The 19,211-nt window shown below is 41.9% G+C and overlaps 1 protein-coding gene across 1 annotated transcript in view; it reads right to left on the bottom strand.

Moving 5' to 3' along the window:
• Positions 1-19,211, bottom strand: part of nav2a (neuron navigator 2a) — a 102,523-nt gene that overhangs the window by 58,976 nt on the left and 24,336 nt on the right. Inside the window, exons 2-7 of the mRNA XM_076078012.1 lie at positions 17,941-18,058; positions 14,253-14,305; positions 4,902-4,974; positions 3,523-3,766; positions 3,286-3,342; positions 250-383 (exon numbers count right to left, since the gene is read on the bottom strand). Of these exons, the coding sequence (XP_075934127.1) occupies positions 250-383; positions 3,286-3,342; positions 3,523-3,766; positions 4,902-4,974; positions 14,253-14,305; positions 17,941-18,058 (679 nt within the window). The remainder of the gene's footprint in view (positions 1-249; positions 384-3,285; positions 3,343-3,522; positions 3,767-4,901; positions 4,975-14,252; positions 14,306-17,940; positions 18,059-19,211) is intronic.

Below are 19,211 nucleotides of genomic sequence, written 5' to 3'. Positions count from 1 at the left end.
GAACGAAACGCTATTTTGTTAACTGAATTGACCTGAAAAATCAAAAGGAGGAGTTTGCTCTTGAAAGGACACAGTTGTTTCGATGCAGCATCGCATGCTGAGCATTACTTTCTGGCCCGGTGTTTAATACTTTCTCTTGGTCTAAATGCAATAAGCAAACTTGCACTTTCTGCTAACCAAAGGCACCCAGAGGAGTAGATTCACAATTCACCTTAAATCTGCGAGGTTTCTCTTTTCTCACGTCCTTACCTTTGTTCAGGTGTGAGTTGGCTTTGGTCTTGTCACTGAAGCCCTGGCTGCGTCTGTTCCCAGCAGCACTGACCGAGCCTCTGGGAGGGATGTCACCGCCGGCAGTGGACACCCTCGCTGAGGGGCCAGGAAGTCTGATGGAGAGAGAGAAGCAATGTAGAAAGAATATATTCGATGATATATTCGATGTAAAGCCTTACACAGTGAAGGAACTCTTTCGTTTAGTTGCAGGTTTACAACACATTTTGCTGGGACAAAGCCTACAGCCTCTGAATTCAAACAGGAGGGCATCACTTGAGTAGAACTGAGAAGATTTTCTACAGTAAGTGAACAGGGCAGAGCAGCACAAGGGTGTTCCTCATGTTACTGTAGCCTATAAGCACAATGTGCCATCTAAAATGTACAACACGATGCTAACACCTGCTATAACATCGTATATTTCAGGCAGAGGCAACTGCTGATGAAGAATGAATTTCAATGGCTGTTGTTTGTCGAAGCACTAAGTCACTATTGTTTCTTATCATTAAGTTATTTATGATCCGTTTAAAGGATATGAGCAGCCTGCCGGAAATAATGGGCATGTTTATTCATCACTTGTTTTCCAAGTTGTGAATTTGCAGCTTGTGACCTCAGTCGATGCCGAAGGAAGTTGATGTACTTAATTCACTATATAAACATTTTTTTTTTTACCTTCTTTATTGATTTCCGAGGGGAAGAGTTCACCTCTTGATCCCTGGTTGGGCTGCAAGGTCGATTCTACCTCAAATCGATGACTAAACCAAACAATCAGCCTGCTGCCTAGATCTTTGCCAACTTTCTTTAGGCGTTTAGCTAATTTAGACTCTCTTAGATACATTCTTATGTCTGGCTCATATTTAGTTTGAAAGTCTGTGGCTTGGCTTAGAAGATACACACAAGTTCAATAAATGTAAACTCAGCTATTATTTGGTTTATCTTGCAGCTCTGCTTGGCTCCGCCTTCCTATATGCACCTACAGTAATCTAATGGAGACAGATGAGCTCATGGCAGCGTGAACGTTTCCGAGTGGGTTGGACGGGCTGACGGGTCCCAGGGGAGGTGTGAGCTCAACAGCCTCAGATTACACGTCCTGCTCCTTTATTTCCCCGCATGGATTAGACAGGAAATACTGGCCTCGGATAAGCCTTGGTGAAATTTATGACACCTTGATTCCATATTGTGCGTCGACCTGTTGCCTTTGGTGAGGTCTGTGAGCTGAGCTGTAATCTGACCAGGCCGTGGCACACAGACGGCTAATGAAATGCTAATTCACAGGCCGGCGACATCATCATCATCAACCTGGGACTGTGAGGCAGATGCTGATAAACAGATTACAGCTCTCTCTCTCTCAGCTCTTGTATACATTGTAAAAACTCTCATTTCCAGCATGCCATTCACTTAAACTGGCCCTTATTTATCTGGCCATTGCAAGGTAATGGGTTTTACCACATTATTTAGTCAAGAGCTGCCTAAGATCATTTGGCTTTGAATTATGGCAGGGCCAGTCAGTCTACTGCCTTCCCCCTTTGGATATGGCCATGTATAAAATAAATGATCTATGTAATGGATATATGTAAAAGAAAAATGACAATGGGTCAAAACTAACATGAACACATCTCTACAAGAGTTGCCTGTCTATTTATATTCTCTAAAGTCAAATACAGGAAAAAGTGCAAAATAAAAAAGGGAAAGAAAAGGCTTCGGCTTACCAAATTAAAACTTTGCGGTATTTATTTAAAAGAATTATTGCAAATGGAAGCGCGAGGAACCCTTTTACTTATGCTTTATAAATTCCACACGTGAAATGCATTGCTCCCTCTTCCACTTGCAGAAAATGTTGGAATAAATACAGATCAATTTGAATTTGGATTTATGTGTTCTGCAAGCTCCATTTGATTCTTTCAGCACCTGACTGAATTATTCTGATGTGCAAGGAATCTCCGATTATTATCTTTGTGCAATTCTAGTGCACATAATCTCAGAAACTGAGGTAGATTTACTTATTAAAGGCATGTATTTTACACATTTTTGAAAAAAAAAGAAAAGATAATTTGAAGTCTGTCCACGAATAAAACAGGCCTTCTCAACAATAACAATTTATAAAAACCTTCCAGCTCTTTAAAATGCATTAAAAGTTAAATTTACTGACAGTGAAAGTAAAGTAATTTGTTAAACGCAGCTAAATTTGGGGAAATATTATTTTTTTTATAAAGAAAACATGTTAGAAAAGCCAGGTGGTTCTTGTAGGTGGTGAGCACCAGGAGAATCTCAGCTCTTCATCTTGTAGTTACACAGGCTGACCAGAGGGTGGGGCCATTGCATTGCTTTGGAGAGGAGCTGATGTGGGGCAGGTGCAATGCAAACAGAATCTGGGATGGGCAGCATGCAAAACCACATCTTAAATCCAATTTCAAGTTGCATCATCACATAATACGAAACTGCATGCTGAAAAAGAGGCAAATGTAAACGCAGACGGAAGCTAAAATTTAAACGACACATTTTATAGAGGCACATACCAGCCACAGATTCTTTCTGCGTTAATTATTAATGTCACATTACATGGGGGATGTGCTTGTCAAGCAAATACACACACACACACACACACACACACACACACACACACACACACACACACACACACACACACACACACACACACACACACACACACTTACTTAAGGGTTATCTAAAGGTCTTTCACAGCCCATTTAGCAGGCTTGGCAAATGAGGCGCACTGCCAGACAGACAAGGCTGTCCGAAAACGTAGCCTGGAGGTTTAGTTCCTATCTGCTAAACACTACCACTCATGCATATTAGATAGTGCTTGTGGTAGAGATTGCCCTTAATCACAGACAAAGAAACAACGTGAAACTCATTGCAGTACGAAAGAGACATTATCCTTGATTAGGGGCAATTTCTACCTTCCTATTTCCAGTAAAAGATGGGACAGGAGGTGTGGAGGAGCAGGAAAGAGAGGGAGGAGTAAAAAAAAAAAAATGAAAGGCAGAAGAAGCTGACCTAGAGGTCTTTTTCTGACCAAGGGAAAACTTGAGCAGTTTACTCTGAGAGCCATCCCTAGAGGAAAAGAAAAAGAGAGATATGGAAGAGGACAGAGACAGAGAGGTCAGGTTTACAGTTATAAATGACAGGAGGTGTGAACAGGAAGATAGAGATGACAAAATGATGGATTAGAACAGCAGAAACAACCCAGTTTCAAGGTTACGTTCCTTATATTTCCAGTTGCCAGAGACTCACCTGGACTGCATCTCGGCCTGTGCTGCTTTCTGGGCTGTAAGGGCGGGAGTCCCATACGTAGAGTGGCCGAGCTGGGCCGGGGCGCTGCTCTGCTGGCTCAATGGAGGGTGTGTGCCCTGCGGCTGGGCGCTGGGTGGGAGAGAGGGCTGGCACTTCTGCCGCTGGGCGTGCTGCTGCTGCTGCTTGTAGCGGGACAAGCTAAAGAAGAGGCCGAGGATGGCTTTCAGATTACCATTCCGAATCTCTGTGGGTCAGGGAGAAGGACAATGTGGAATATTAAAAAGGAAAAAAGCAGGTTAGGAGAAGGAGGAAAAAGGTAGATAAATCAAAAGTGGAGGATGAAAGCTGTAGAGAGATAAGTCACTTCAGCCGTGCAAAATGACAGCTGTAGTGCTGTTCTGTGCAAAGAAACTAAAGCTAATATGCTTTTACTGGCTGTTATGGCCTTTTCAATATTGTTGTTTTATTATGATAATGACAAATTAATTTATCGCCCGCTTACTCCTATTTAGTGTAACAAAAAGTCTCATTAATACGTATGCACGCTAAGTTGGCAGTTAACTCCAAAGCTGACGAGTTTGTGACCAAAGAACGAATTGTACTTTTGACTTAAATGCTCACATTCACCTTCAGCCCACTGCAGCCGTACACAACAATGTCAAGTCATTCACTGCATGTTTTCAGTTTGATTCTACAGCCTTCTGGTAGTTTTCGGGGAATTGTGTACTTATTGTTTCCAAGACATAATCTGACTTGCTAGCACCCTCATCTGGTGTTGAGGCAATTAAGTGAACAGAGTTTGAGTTGAAACGAGTACAAAGTTTTCTTGCAAAGCTGTATTCAACAGCAGCATGAAAACACAACAAATACAGTGGAATAGGCCGTCTACTGCTGGCTTTGGTTCTCTAATGTATCTGACTTGCATGTTCCTGGACTGCAAGTCTCGAGAAAATACTTGAGAACGTGTACTCTGAACCGAGAACTGACCCCACGTCTTTCTTGCCGTTAGGGGACATTGCAGTCCACTGATTCACTGTTGTACTAAATGATAATACTAGTCGTGTTAATACCATTACTACCATTGTTCCTGGTGTGAAAAATATGATGTAAACATTTAAGCCAACATCCATCTTTTTGTGAGGCAGGCTACATTTAAAGACTGCATTATTGTGGTCTTTCTGGTACATTAGCCCCTGCTGAGCCTACATGTTTTAATGTGTACTGTCTGGCATTAATGTAGTGTGTCCAGGCAAATGAGCTTGCCAATAAAAATGCTTCGTTCTTCATCTTTTTTTCCATAGCACAGGCCTGGCTTGGCCTGTGGTTTGGGTCTACCACTCTGGTTCCAGTGAAAGCAGAAGTGCAGGAGTCCACCTTACCCTCTGAAGACAGTCCCTGGATGTTGACTCCTTTGGCTGCCAGGAAACTGAGGCAGGTGTCGATGTTCTCAATCTGGACAGAGAGACACAGACACAGCTGTAAGACAACACACCCAGCGCATTTCCATTACGATTTGCATATTTGTATAATGTGAGGAAGCATGCTGGTCTGTCTTTTGCACGCTTCTCCCAATAGATAGATATCACCATGAAACCCTATTAGTTAAACCCTAGTCAACAGTAGTGTCTCCCCTCCACTTAACATCTTATTTTCAGACTCATACAAAGAGATTTGTAGGGATAGTGGTTTATACCAAATTCAATCAAAATCTGTTGACTAGTTTTTTGAGCTATCAAGCAAAACAAATGGTACCAAATTTGGCAGACGTAAAACATACCAGTGTTGTAAAGTGATAGGAATGCTTTATATATAGTGACTGACTCGATCACATCCTGCTGTGCAAAGCTAACAATGCAATATTGGCCACATGGTGACATAGTCAAAACACGATTCAAACCAAGCAGACTTTTGTCAGGCGAGCACCAAGAGAGGCTAAACCATCTATACAGACACAGTGACAGCAGCCATGGCAACCTGAGCAGACTGCTGAGCTGTCACCGGACTGCGAGAGGATTTGATAGGCAGACGGGCTTTGTTTAGAGCCCATGTGACCCATTATACAGCGAATCTGCAGGGCTGGCCCACGTAATCACAAAGTAAACCAAATAAAACTATTCATCAAGCAGAGTCACTGCGGCTTAATGACGCGCGATCAAAGTTTACCAACTGTTGTTTTCGATGAGCAAACACACCAGGTACAACACAAAAGACATCAATATGGCACGGCCGACGCTCTGCCTGTAATCTGGTACTCTAGGCAAGGCAATTTACTGAAGAATAGACTGAAAAGGACATTTAAAAGCATTTTACAGTATGCACAAAGGTTAAAGAGGCACTACATCTTTTCTTGCATGACATTTATTACCAGTGGGAGTAGGTTTATGACACACTGAAGCTAATCTGCCACAATGTACTTACAACAAACCTGTTTTTTAAAGTACAACATCTTAAATATAATCTCACAGCCAAGGGAGTACAGATATAGAGCTGTAACACTCCAGGTGGTTTCTAAACTAAAATACATATGAACTGTGTCGTCTGTAAAGGAGGCCGGGTGTGGGCTGCAACCGGGAGGGTCCCGCTCACTAAAGATTAATGGCATGATTACACTTAATATGCGCTGACTAAATATAGCTTGACATACAGCTCTCTCTGTGACTCTCCGGTTAGGAAGTATCTGACTGTGAGGTGAGAAGCTGCAGTAAAAACTCATTTACATTCGCCTCTATTACAATACGTGAACATCTGAGTTAGATACGGACGTTCAAGACACAGACTAATGTTTCTAAATCCATTGTTACTACATGTGCTACACACATCTACACACCCCACACTAGCTAGTTTATAATACATAACTAAAACTAATGCCAAAATGACTACTTATCAATAAAAATACAATCTTTCATTGACTAATCATTTGATTTGTGTGTTTTTATGCAAATAGGTGACAATGGCAAAGTAAAAAGATACTATTTTGAATTTCTGGTTTACCAGGTGCTATAGGAAAACAAAACAACAACAAAAAAAGTATCGGTCATTATGGCTCATCGACGTTCAACTGTCGGTATCGGCAGAAAACAAAGCGTGATCAGGGCATCGCTAAAAGTTATATTTGCTCCCTTTTTTTCCTGCTGATCCGAGCAGTGACTCAAACAAAGAGCTGAGAGTTTTGTGATCCGTTGGATTCCTAGTTGCAACTGCAACTACATTCAAGACCATATTTCCTCTACTCCGCTACATCTCAGAGGAAAATATAGCACTTTTTACCCAACATTTATTCAACACATAGTTACTAGTTACTTTGTACATATAAAAACACATGATATGCTTATATGCTATGATGCAATAATACTGTACTACTAATCTAGAAGTATCTACAATTGGCTCCACATTGACAAACCACAACAAAATGGTCTCACATGTATTCATTAGTGATGAAAACAGAATAGCATCATTTTCTACAATAATATAAGAGCCATTCTGCATTATAAGTACTTGATATGTTAAATACATGCTGATAATACTTCTGCAGTTCCACTTAAGTAACATTTTTAATTCAGGCCTTTCACTTGTAATGGAGTATTTAAAGACCATAGTATTCCTACTTTTACTTTAGTAAAGGATCTGATGACTTCTTCCACCACTGCCACGACCACATTACTTTTAGTTACTATTGTATTTTAGTGATGACATCCACTAAAGTATTACTATTAGTCACCCTCGAGCAGACTACTAAATGTCCACAACCACATTTTCTATAATTTAAACCCATTACCACACTATCATAATATAATATACCACAATGCAATTAATTACACCCACTACCACATTACTATTAGCTATATATTTAAGACTCAAATGCTATTACCTCTATCCTCTACGACAAAATGTATACTTACACCTTTACCATATCAATTTTAGTTGCATATATGCTACATGTTAGTGTGTGAAGAGGCTGGCGGATTGAGTTGAAACAGCAGTGCTGCCCCTGCTGTCATGTCCGTGACCTCTCACCCCAGAAACAGCTGTTAGAATGGCTGACATATGTTGCCCTTCGAGGTGATACAGCAGAAAACGTGGCAACAGTAGGAATGCAGAGTGTGGCCCTCTCTCTGAATACCAACACTCTTTAAAAATAAACCTTTCTGAAATACCCCTGTATCCCCATCGACATGCCCAGAGGCCTAAACTTCATTTGAGTGACTGAACCACTCCACTAATGGCCCAAATTCCCTGGTATAGTTGGGAGTTTAAATAGCAGCAGCCTGCGTTAAACATGCTTCATTAATAAGATACCCCATCACAAATGCCAGGCCCGCCCCTGCTGAGATGCTCCCAAGCCCCGCCTCCCAGGGGGTATACACACTGAAACCTCCTGCTATTTAAAACATGCAAGGACCAGAACTCAGAGAAGCCAGAGGAACACTATTTAACTCAACAATCTGCCACCAGCTACTGTACAGAACCTGTGTTTTAAATAGAAGACCAATCAATGGATCTATAATCTGTCGCTTAAGAAGTTGTATATCACGATATAGGTTACTGTAAAAGTCAAATTACTGTGAGGAGTCTGGCCTTGAGGTTTAAGACGCTGTAGTAGGCTCATTTATCTTCTGTTCTCCACGAACTTGGTGTTCAGACAACTGACTGATGGATGATTGAAAACACTCAAGAAAAAGTAGTAGTAGTAGAATGCTCAACATGCACCAAGTATGCAGATACACACAAACAGTCAAGAGAATACTGAAGAGAATACACTCATCAGAACAAAAATACCTCTAAACAAGCCCAGAGAGAAGTCAGCATCAAGCACTGAAGGACACCACTGGTAGCTCCTACCTGCTTGTGATCTGTGTGATCTGCTCTGCCAGGCCTCACACCTCCATCCAGGCTGCCGTCACCTCCTGCTCTGCTCTGCTCCGGCAGCAGCGTGGGGCGGTCTGGCCAACAACCTCTGAACAAACACTTCTTCCCATCACAGGGATGCTATTGTTGTATGTGTGTGATTGTGTGCTGTGTGTGTGTGTGTGTGAGAAACACACACAGAGAGAGAGAGAGAGAGAGAGAGGGATAGCTAGAGGGAGGGAGGGAGTGTGAGCAAGAGTGTTACATGTCTGACTGAGCTTTTGAAGACTGATACTGAGGTCGATATTTCTAAACCAATGTTGCTGATAACTGATCTTAAGCAATTAATTTCTGTATTTAAATATAGAAACGTAATTATTGTCAAAATGAAAATGCCTCAGAGGAAGCATTAAGAGCATCAAGAGACACAAAACCTCATATTGAGAAGCAACAACTTTGAGTGTTAAAGGGACAGTTCATCCCAAAATCAAGAATATTTTTTCTTCTAACCTGTAGAGCAATTCATCAATTTAGATTGTTTTGGAGTGAGTTGCCTAGTTTTGGTCTGTGGATTATCTTGAGTAACCGGGTCATGATTTGTAGAAAGAGACATTGCTGTTTTTTTTATGTATTTTTTGGACAATTATATTGGAGAGAAGGCGGACATCTCTATGACTGATATCTCCAAAACTAGGCAACTCACTCCAAAACAATCTAAATTGATAAACAGCACTACAGGTAAGATAACAAATATGTACTTCTGATTTTTGGGGTGAACTGTCCCTTTAAGCAGTTCTGTAACCACAACACCACAACTATTCAATACTAGTTGAAGCCCTGGGATTCACATCTGTCTTTAAATGATCATTTGACTCTCTGACTGCTGGGTGTTGTGGATTCTGATCACGTAACATGGATGTGAGACAACGTGCCGTCAGTATCTGTATGACTGTGCGGTTAAATGTGTCGGTATCTGCGCACACTCTCGGGAGGTTTCACAGATTACAGCTACCAGCTCACCTGCTGAAGTTGGACAACTATACCTCAATGACTCTCTCTCTCTTGACGGAAAAATGTATGCAGAGGTTTCAGCACCTCAGGGAAGTGCTGGTTTTCACTCCTTATTGATAAAAGATGATGCACCAGCAGCTATGATACACACATCATGATGCAAAAATCACACAGGTCAACATCAGGCAGCATATTCTGTCTTGTATTTTTCCTCATTGAATTCAGAATATTTACATGTTTCTTATTGTTATCTTCTCATGAAGTATATTATCATTAGTATATTCTGTTATGTTAGTTTTCGACTTTCCTAATTATCCTCAGGCTGAGGGTCTGCTTTCACAAATAAAAACAAAAAAATCCTCTGGCTCAACATTTCCCTGATGAACTGCAACAAAATTGCATTATAAGATTAAAGCAAAGCTGCTTTAATTTGTTGTCTAAAAAAACACTTTTTGTGTTGTTGTTGCTTGTTCAGAAGAATTTATTTTAGTTTAAAAGAGGTTGTTTTTTTCCCCAAGGCTGAGCTTTCTGGAATCATTTCCTGTATAATTAACAAAACTGTGCTATGAATGGACTAACTGTTACTACTAACAGATGACTTACTTATGCAACAAGCGAGCACGGTATGTCTGTGTGTATGTACAAGGGGGTGGACAAATTAACACGAATACCTTACCATGCATCTTGTGATCACAAGTCTCATGGAAAGCTTTGCGGCGGTAGCTTTTGTTGCAGGGCTGAAATATTGGACTACACGACTCAGTCAAGTGTCTTTGTTGCCCAGGGCTCCACAGCCCTCATGAGGAAGACAAACCGTCTTATATATTCTGATAAAAGGTCTGTGCCCTCTGATTAAGATTCGAGGTTTGATATATTTGGTTGCTTAGAAACAGTATCTGTGATTGCTCTGTGGTTGTGATCACGTGACGTCTGACCAGCTGACGTAGTTGGGGATTTCTCTGTATCTACCACACACACAGAGAGAGAAAGTACCGCTCCCTTTGATCAAACATTTACCAGCACATTGAATCATTAATAAAACATATTTTGGGTATCAGCCTGTTCACCCGCGTATCTACACCATCTACAAAACCGCTAACACTCATCTACGTCAAAGAGGCAACCATCTACCCAGCAGTCTGAATCTGGGATCTCTAAAACTACACAGACTGTGTGCAAGCAGGTTAAGTGACACTGCACCTGAAGGTGAATTATTAAAAAAAACCTCTGAACAATTAAAGACATATCATAAATAACCCGCATTTTCAGTGCTTGTGCACATTTGGGTATCTGAAGTGCCTATGAACCAGGCAGTAACCTCCAGGTCTGAAAGGTGAAGCAAATGCAAAGTGCCTTAAATTTGCATTCTTTTGAAATGGCCATCAGGGGGCAACTTCTCTCGTCGCTAAAAAAGGCCTGACTATATAGAAAACTTCTCACCTCATTTATTACCTCAGTAAACATTGTAAACATGAGTTTATGGTCTCAATCGCTAGTTTCAAGTCTTCTTCAATACGGCATGATGTTCATTTAGTAAACTATGGTCCCAGAGTGAAATAGATGATAAAACCGGGTTATGCTTTAGGGTGTGAGTGACATATTCGTGCCTAGATAAGAAAAAAAGCCATTCAGATTCAGCTCCCCTTCCAATGTCACATGCAGGCTCATCAGACTGGGCTTTTTCTGGAGGAGGACTTAAAGAGACAGGCTCTTAAATGGAGCGTTTCAGAAGGAGGGTGAACACAGGTATATTCAGTATATAAAAAATGTGTTTTTTGAACATAAAAGCATTTAAACATGTTTTATTAGAAACCAAAAATACAAGTATGAACCTAAAAATGAGGATGATGTGTCCCTTTTAAATAACTACAAGCCCAGTCTCTTTTCCACTCTTTCTTCCTCAATATCGAAAAGTGTAGTCTAAAGCATGGGATGCTTGGCCGAGACTCCCTGTGTGTGTGTGTGTGTGTGTGTGTGTGTGTGTGTGTGTGTGTGTGTGTGTGTGTGTTTGTGCCTCTGCGTGAGCGTGGCTTCCTGTGTGGTTTTAACAGCTCAGTGTCAACTCAACACCCTCGCTCTGGGCTGAACCCACACAGACAGAGACAGACAGAGACAGACACACACACACACACACACACACACACACACACACACACACAGAAGCCTGACTGGGTGGCAAAGGACTGACCTGACGATGGGGGTCCGTTTAACGAGGATGTGACAGTTGTAAAAACAGGCCTCTCACTCCGGCCTGGTTAGCCAGCATAATAATCAGCTAGCGTCAGAGAGAGGTGAGAGTGCTACATTTATTCCACTGAAGGAGCTTATTTCCATGTTTATTCGTTTAGAGACAGAGGTTAAGTTAAGTGGTGGTAATTGGCAGCAGCTTTGGGGGTTTGAAAGCAATGAAATCAAGTGCAGTAAAAGTGGGCTCTCACACTCCTCCACCCCAGCTGCCAACTAAACTCTCAGGACCTGTGTGTGTGTGTCTGTTTGTTTTGACAGTACAACAACACACAAAGCAGACATTTGCATAATGACTGCGGTTGCACCTGCCCTTAGCACCGCTTGAGTGCATCAGATTTAGCTTTAAAGCTAATAAACCTATTGAGATTATACGCAGCGATCCAAAAATACTCTCACACACACTGCAACATCTGAGCTTATCCAAGCTAAATAAAATCAGATTTTGACAGCCACTATCCAACAAACAATATCACATTGCTTGGATGTGCACTATAATTTTTTTCCCCCTCTTGACTGACACACACACACACACCGTCTATGAACATTCGGGACACAGTCACAGACATTATATATTTGGAACTTGATTTGTCTCGTGAGTATCCTGCAATTTTCTTGTCTTTGAAAAAATGAAGCTGCTGTGTTTGCCGATGACAGCGGGGCTGGATGTGAAAGAGGCAACACAGGAGGTTGATAACAGCACAACCAAACCACAGAGAGACGCCCAGATCACTGAGACCAAAGAGTGCAAAACGTTCAATTACAGGCGACTGGGGGGGGGGCGTAATCAGCGCTAATGGGTAAAGGCTTAATATTGGGACAGGAAGTGGAGACGGAGGGGGGCTATTTTAAAATGGGATTTAGTGCATGTATTTCTGTCAGGATTTTGAACTTCTAGTGGCTGGCTCATTTTTAAATGGGGTAGATCAATGTGGTAACCTTCGCTTCAGGGCGACTCTGGTCCGAAGCAGGTTAACTTCAGGAGATCAGATCAAAACCTGCCAACAGCCCTACTACTGACCAATCAGCTCACTGGAAAAATGATGTTACAAAAGTACTGACTTTATAATAAAGTGACAAGTAATGAAGAGCAATACACATTTTCATAGGTCAGTAGAATCACGTTCCAGACTTCCCATGTGTTCACTCTGGGATAGTTTATGAAACTAAATATAACAATGGCGATTAGAATCGGCATTTTTAATCGTGCACAATTTCTTTAATTCCCAACAGCATAACATAAGGAGACGTGATGGTAATTAGAACTAAAAACTATGCCCTCTGTTGTCTTTTATTAGAAAAATAATCCACACGCTGTTAATTAGCTCCCAGTAAATTATGAATGCAAATGTAAATTATTTTGTACAGATAAACCTTATCGGGCATTCGTTTTCTTCTCCTCTCTCCTCTCTGCTTTGGCAGAAATAAACTGTCTTAGATTACTTTTAACTTTCTGCATCATACAGAAACAAATTCATCATCAAACAAAGAAGCAAGACATTCTCACACTACATTGTAGCTCCTTGAATATTTGTTTTTGCTGTCACAATAACCACATTTTCCTTAAGTATCTGATTTCCCATGAAGTACGTCTTTCATGATTCCAATGATGTCGCTTGTGATTAACAACTCTGACTCTTTCACATGAACATGGTCGTAGCCGGGCGGGAAAACCCAAAGTTACCTGAGCCAGCTGATGATCATACTATGTTGAATTTTGCTTCGTGGCACAAAATTTAGCTCTATTGTCAGTTATTATCTACAAAAGGTAGAGAATTCCATGAGGTTCTTCAAGACATAATTAAATCAGCGCCAGAACTTATAACATGGCAGAACATAGAAACAGACACACAATCAAAACATGAAAACAGAGCACTTCAAAATAGTAAAAGCACTGGAATCCATCAGGATGTCCTCATAAGTATAGTATAGTGGGTCCATGTTTGCTATGAAGAGGAAGGGTTCAGCGATCAGCTGTGTCTCCACCTCCTCCTCAGTTGTTAACTATGGGCGTGTATCTCTCTCTCTCTGCTTTGAGAGGCTTCAGTAGTCTGGCTGGTGGCCAAAAATAGCCCCCTCAGCTGGCACACTGGCCCAATTTACGACCCCTTCACATTCAGCGGAGGGCAGCCCTGCTCTGGGCACTGTCGGCTCATTTCCCACAGAGAAAGCACGAAACTGTGAAAACACCGAAATCCCACCAGCGCCGATACAGAGGAAATCCCACTTACGTATCTGCTAAATGTCCCTCAGGACAAAAATCACATCACAACTGTCTGTAAACATTTTCTTTGTCATCAGTGCTGATGCTCCCTGCCTGCTCTCACTCCTGGAGATGAGAGAGGAACACTCTCTCTATTCGCAAGTTTAACAAGATGAGGCAAAACTGGCCCCAAAGCCAAAGCCTGCGATGCTTTCAACCGGGAGCCAACTGCCAGAAGTCTGAGCCAGAGGTTTTCACGGACAGCAGCCCGCAAGACCACAAAAGTAAAAATAAATGGACTAACTATTCACCAGTGACTCTCGCGCCGCAGCTCCCAGCGAGGGTCACATGAGTCGGTGAGAAAGTGTTCGCACACAGAGGTAAATTTCACGACGCCGTGCCAAAACAAACTTAGAAGGTCACTTACCATCTGAGAACGGCTCTTGGGACAGCCATTGATGTCGCCAATCTTCTCGTTGGCTGGGGAGGGACAGAAAGAGGAGGCAGAGACAGAGAGATGAAAGATGAAAGATGTAAACACTCTTTTATTTCCAGTGGAGATCCCTGAGTGTGTGTGTCCCCCAGACAATTGCCGGCTGAGTGAGGAGAGCAGAGGTGTTCATGCCGGTGACTGTGACCCCTCCTCTCTCCTCCCGCTGAGACATGAAACACTATCTGGTCACAGCAAATGGGAACGAGACCACTGGGGGCCCAACCGAGATGTGTGCTTTGCAAAGGGGGCATATGCGTGTGTGTGTGTGTGTGTGTGTGTGTGTGTGTGTGTGTGTGTGTGTGTGTGTGGTGTTAAGGATTCCTCCCATCTATTAAAGGCCCAGCCCACAGCAGCTGAGACACGATCGTCAGCTCACAGCTGACAACTGTGCCGACAGCACGGCCTCCTGCATCATGAGGCACAGTGGGGCCCACAGTGCAGCTCCACCTCAGGACCACGTACTGCAGTACCTAACCTGCGGGAAAGTACTCCTCTTCCTGTCCGTTGAATAAATACGCAGTGTCTTTTAATGTGCTCTGCAGACACTGGACTCAATTGCAACAGTGGTTCCCAAACATTTTGAATGTGTTGACCCTCGTCACAGGTTCCATATGTCCACGCATTGTCAGTGGTTCAACCAAACAGTAGTTTAGTTTTTTTGATTTCATTTCAAATGATTCAAGTTCAATAATGTTTGAAAGTGTGGGGAATAAATTATAAAAGTATCTAATTAAAACATGATATTTGGTTTCCTGATGAAAAGACAAATATGAAGATATAAGTGACTTGGCAACAGCAGAAGAAAATTAATAAAAGTTCAAGTCAAGTCTATTTTATAAATATAGCCCAATATAATAAATTTGCCTCAGGGGGTTTTACAGTCTGTACAGCACATGACACACTCTGTCCTTAAACCCTCAATTCGGATAAGCAAAAACCCCTTTAACTTAACTTGATGCCAATGAGCAATAATGAGGTGTGGCGATGGTCCATTGAAGGATAGATGTTCTTATTCTATAAAACAACTTTCTTGTACTCCAATCGGTTTGCTCAACTCAATCCAAACATGTAAGTAAAGCTGATGGATATTTGTAGCCACTACTACACTGCATAAACAACATGTCCTTGTGGAGTGTGGAGGAGATTTTAGAGGTTTTGATGAGCTCTGGAAAACAATATTAAAAACAAAAGCTTCATCATCATGAGCATTTTAGCAAAGGTCTGTCAAGTAGCATTCCATACTTACACATTTAGATGATTCATGATTTAACACTACTACTACTGCTGGCTGTGGTTTGTGTGCTTCCTGAGAAATTACACACTGTGGTGACAGACACCCACAAGAGAAAGCTACTCTGTGATTTTGAGACACAAAAAATAAAAAAATAAAACAACAACCAGACACATTTTGCTCATTTGACTAGCGCAAAAAAAAAGCACCCAGAAAGGCTTCTTTGAGAAGAGGAAAGTATCCAAAGACTGGGAGCTGAGGACAGAAGTAAAATATCTTTAAAGGTCACAGATCAGGCTAACGGTTGCCTCAAGGACAGTTCATGACAATGTTACTGAGGTTTCCTCTCCTCCTAAGTCCTGACCTTGAGTGTGAGTTGGTCGAATAGCTTAACAAATGCGTGCCACATCCGGTCCCAGTGCGGCTGTTCCGACACCAGCAGGCTGCTCCGGTTTCACCAGCGATTATGTGGTGTGAGGTTTTTTTTCCCCAGTGGAGGGGAGGCAGCAGGCTGAACAGGTGAATGGATGGTGTTGTTGTTTTAATATGAGAGCAGAGCAGCAGTGGTCAACTATCAGCGTGGAACTATATTGTATGTAGGCTTAATGTTGTGAAAATACAAAAAGCACTGGATGAAACCGATGATGTCGTGGCGTTTTTTTTTCTTTTTGACCACAGGAGCTTTTGAACGCAGGTACAATTTAAGGAACGCCTAAATCTTTTAAGTGCACTCAGGAAGTTTACTTACATTTGGACTGATAAAACTGAACTACAGTTTTACCTCATGAGTGCCCCAAAAAAGTCCCCTCTCGGGAGGACAAACGTGCTGACGGTCCAGGAATAAACTGGTTCAGTACTGGTGAGGAATAAAGCATCACTGACTGGCCAAAGAAAAACCAGGACAGACCTCAATGTAGTTCCATATTAAAAGACATAAATAACTGGAAAACAATCAGCGGATCATTGCTACTCTGCAGATAAGTATCTCCCCGTCTACTTCTTTACTCTTACATCACTAAGCACGTGACATACACTTCACATACAGCGTATATAAAATGCCTCAAACCTGATCTAACTCTCAAAAAAAGAATCACATGTAACAGTGAGCCTCCTCTCTGTGCAGGATGAAGCCCCACGGAGCATAAGAGGTAAATCTGGGTCAGAGACGAGGGGGGGGGGGGGGGGGGGGGGAGAGAGCGGACAGAGTCAGTGACATGCTGAGTCACCGGTCAGCTGGTGTCAGCCCACTTCAGCCTCGAGGCTGTCGGCACGTGAAATGACAAGACTGATGATGATACAGGCGAGGGTGAGGGTCAAAAGTACAGAGGAACAGCCCACTTTCACAGCCTCCACAAGGCTGAATATCTTCATTTCTGTTAGACATTCATACTAAAGGAGTGCTGCAGGAATGAGTCCTAAAACACGGAAATGAGAACATTCTTGAACTTTAGGTCCCCTCCTTTTAATGGGTTTTTGGTTACAGGCCTGAAATAAGGTCTGTAGTTAACACAAGCTTCAGAGATTTTAACGTTTTGTTCGACCACATAAAAAACTTTTGTAAATGCCCCACTTGAAAATGTTGAAGCTTTTACATGTCTTAAAGATGCAGTTGCTACTATGTTGCTAAATGAGACTACAAAACATCATCAAGCCGACGAGTTTGCCTGTAGTTTAGGAGTGGTGACATGATGTCATGTGACCGTGGTGTAGTTTGTTTATATCCTAACATTCGATTTTTACTTCTGGCGATTGCATTTACGCTTAAAAAGAAAATCACAAAAGTAGCGTTCTTCAGTGAAGATTATCTTTCTGAACAAAGTATGTAAGTAGCATCAACTTTTGTTTGCCACTATCGTCTTTTCTGCAATAATCCATCATCCAACGGAAGCGTCCCATTGGCTGTTTGTTGGACTACAAAAACACGTCATCCCTGCAGCACTCTATGAATCTCACTACACACCAGATCCCTGTGAGGTTTTCCTGAATGAGAAAATAAAGTTTGTCGAGCTAAAATGAATCCAACTTCTTCAAGTTCACTCATGAGCCTCAGAGCAAACCTGTAAAAGATGGATTTGAACTTCTACAACAGTGTTTTGTCCTGATGGAAGAAAACTCTTCAGTGGTGCAAGAGTATATAAACTCTTTGCATGATCCATACTGAACTTGACATTATTACATCAGATAATAGAGTTAAAGGGTTGAACATCAACTCTATCTTGCAAAAGAAAAGCTTCTTATTGGATGATAATGTCCCTCTTTTTTAAAAGAAATGCAGCTATCTGTTTGGTAAAGGTCAGCCATGTCTTAAAAAAGTAACTCATGACGTGTTTCACATGATTAATGTTGGTTTCCTTTTGTAGATTTCTGAATTGAATGCGTGTTTATCCTTACCTACGACCTGTATGATCTCCGCCAGCAGCACTCCGTCTGCGACGTCCGTTTGCAGGTCCTTGATCAGACGCTTGTGTCCTGACTTGGCAAGGTAGTGGTTGGCCCAGTCCGTGTAGATCTGCGGTCAGACACAAACACAAACCACGCCGTTCAATTTCAAGCCAGCAAAAATAAAATCCATCCCAAAATAGGGGCAACCCCGTCGGGTCGTCCACGTGTTTCAAACTCCATAAACACTTGAAAACTACAAAAGGTATAAATGGTTGAAGCAAATTTACGACGCTAATAAAATAACAACATGGTTGAATGGGAGCAGAGTAGCCCTCTTTCTTTTGTTGGGGCTCCGATCTGGCATATATCCGCGTGGTATTCAAATTGGGGCCATTGTGCTCAGCCAGGGCATTCATCTCGCAGCGCACGGCGGCTGTTTTCAATGGGCCATGCTGACATCACTCTCTGGGGACAGAAAAGACCCTTCACTGCCTGGGGGGAGGAGGGGAGGGGGGCAGAGCAAGCATCTGAATAATCTGAATAGCCTCCTTCATAATTACTCGCCAAACTCTCTCTCTCTCTCTCTCTCTCTCTCATCGAGAGGAGTGAGTTTCTATTTCTTGTGAGATAAAAAATCACAAGAAATAGACAACGGTTGAAGTGAAGTTGCACAAAACATTATTCCTAATAAAGAAGAAGTTATTTTTGAGAAACTGATACCTCGTGAATCTCTCCGGATTTTGCAGCATTGTCAGGCTTGTCTGTAAACTGCAGAGTCTGTTTCACAAGTGAAACTTCAGAACCACAGGGATCTGAAACACGTGTGACAACTCGGCTAAATTAAGACACCTCTCCCTCGACAGTATGTCTCACTCTCGTTTTCACACTCACCCAAAAACTGTTATGTCAGTCAGGTGACAAAGATGTCAGGAGGAGAGACAATCAGTGATGAGTAACCAGGTTACTGTCGGCTTTCTGCAGTAATCTGATTTCTTCTATGTCATGGAAACAAAAAAATGTTTTTTCAAGCTGGATTTCTCCTAGAGAAATGTCTCTTTGCCTATGCATCTGTTAACAGCTTTTTTTACATGTATGCATATGCATGAAGGGAAAGTATCGCTGTGACAGCAGAACTGAGTTATGCGTCTTTATATTCAAAATAATGAAATCCAGCAGCAGAGATAAACTGGAAGTAGAATCTATCAGCCTGAATATGTCTTTCTCCACAACTGGACATTATTTGTTAAATTCAGACATCAGATTCGGTTTTACTTAGTTAG

The sequence above is a fragment of the Anarhichas minor genome, unplaced genomic scaffold (genome assembly GCF_050575085.1).
Source record: "Anarhichas minor isolate MPS153535 unplaced genomic scaffold, ASM5057508v1 ptg000062l, whole genome shotgun sequence".
NCBI lineage: Eukaryota > Metazoa > Chordata > Actinopteri > Perciformes > Anarhichadidae > Anarhichas > Anarhichas minor.
This window is presented reverse-complemented; position numbering and strand designations above follow the sequence as displayed.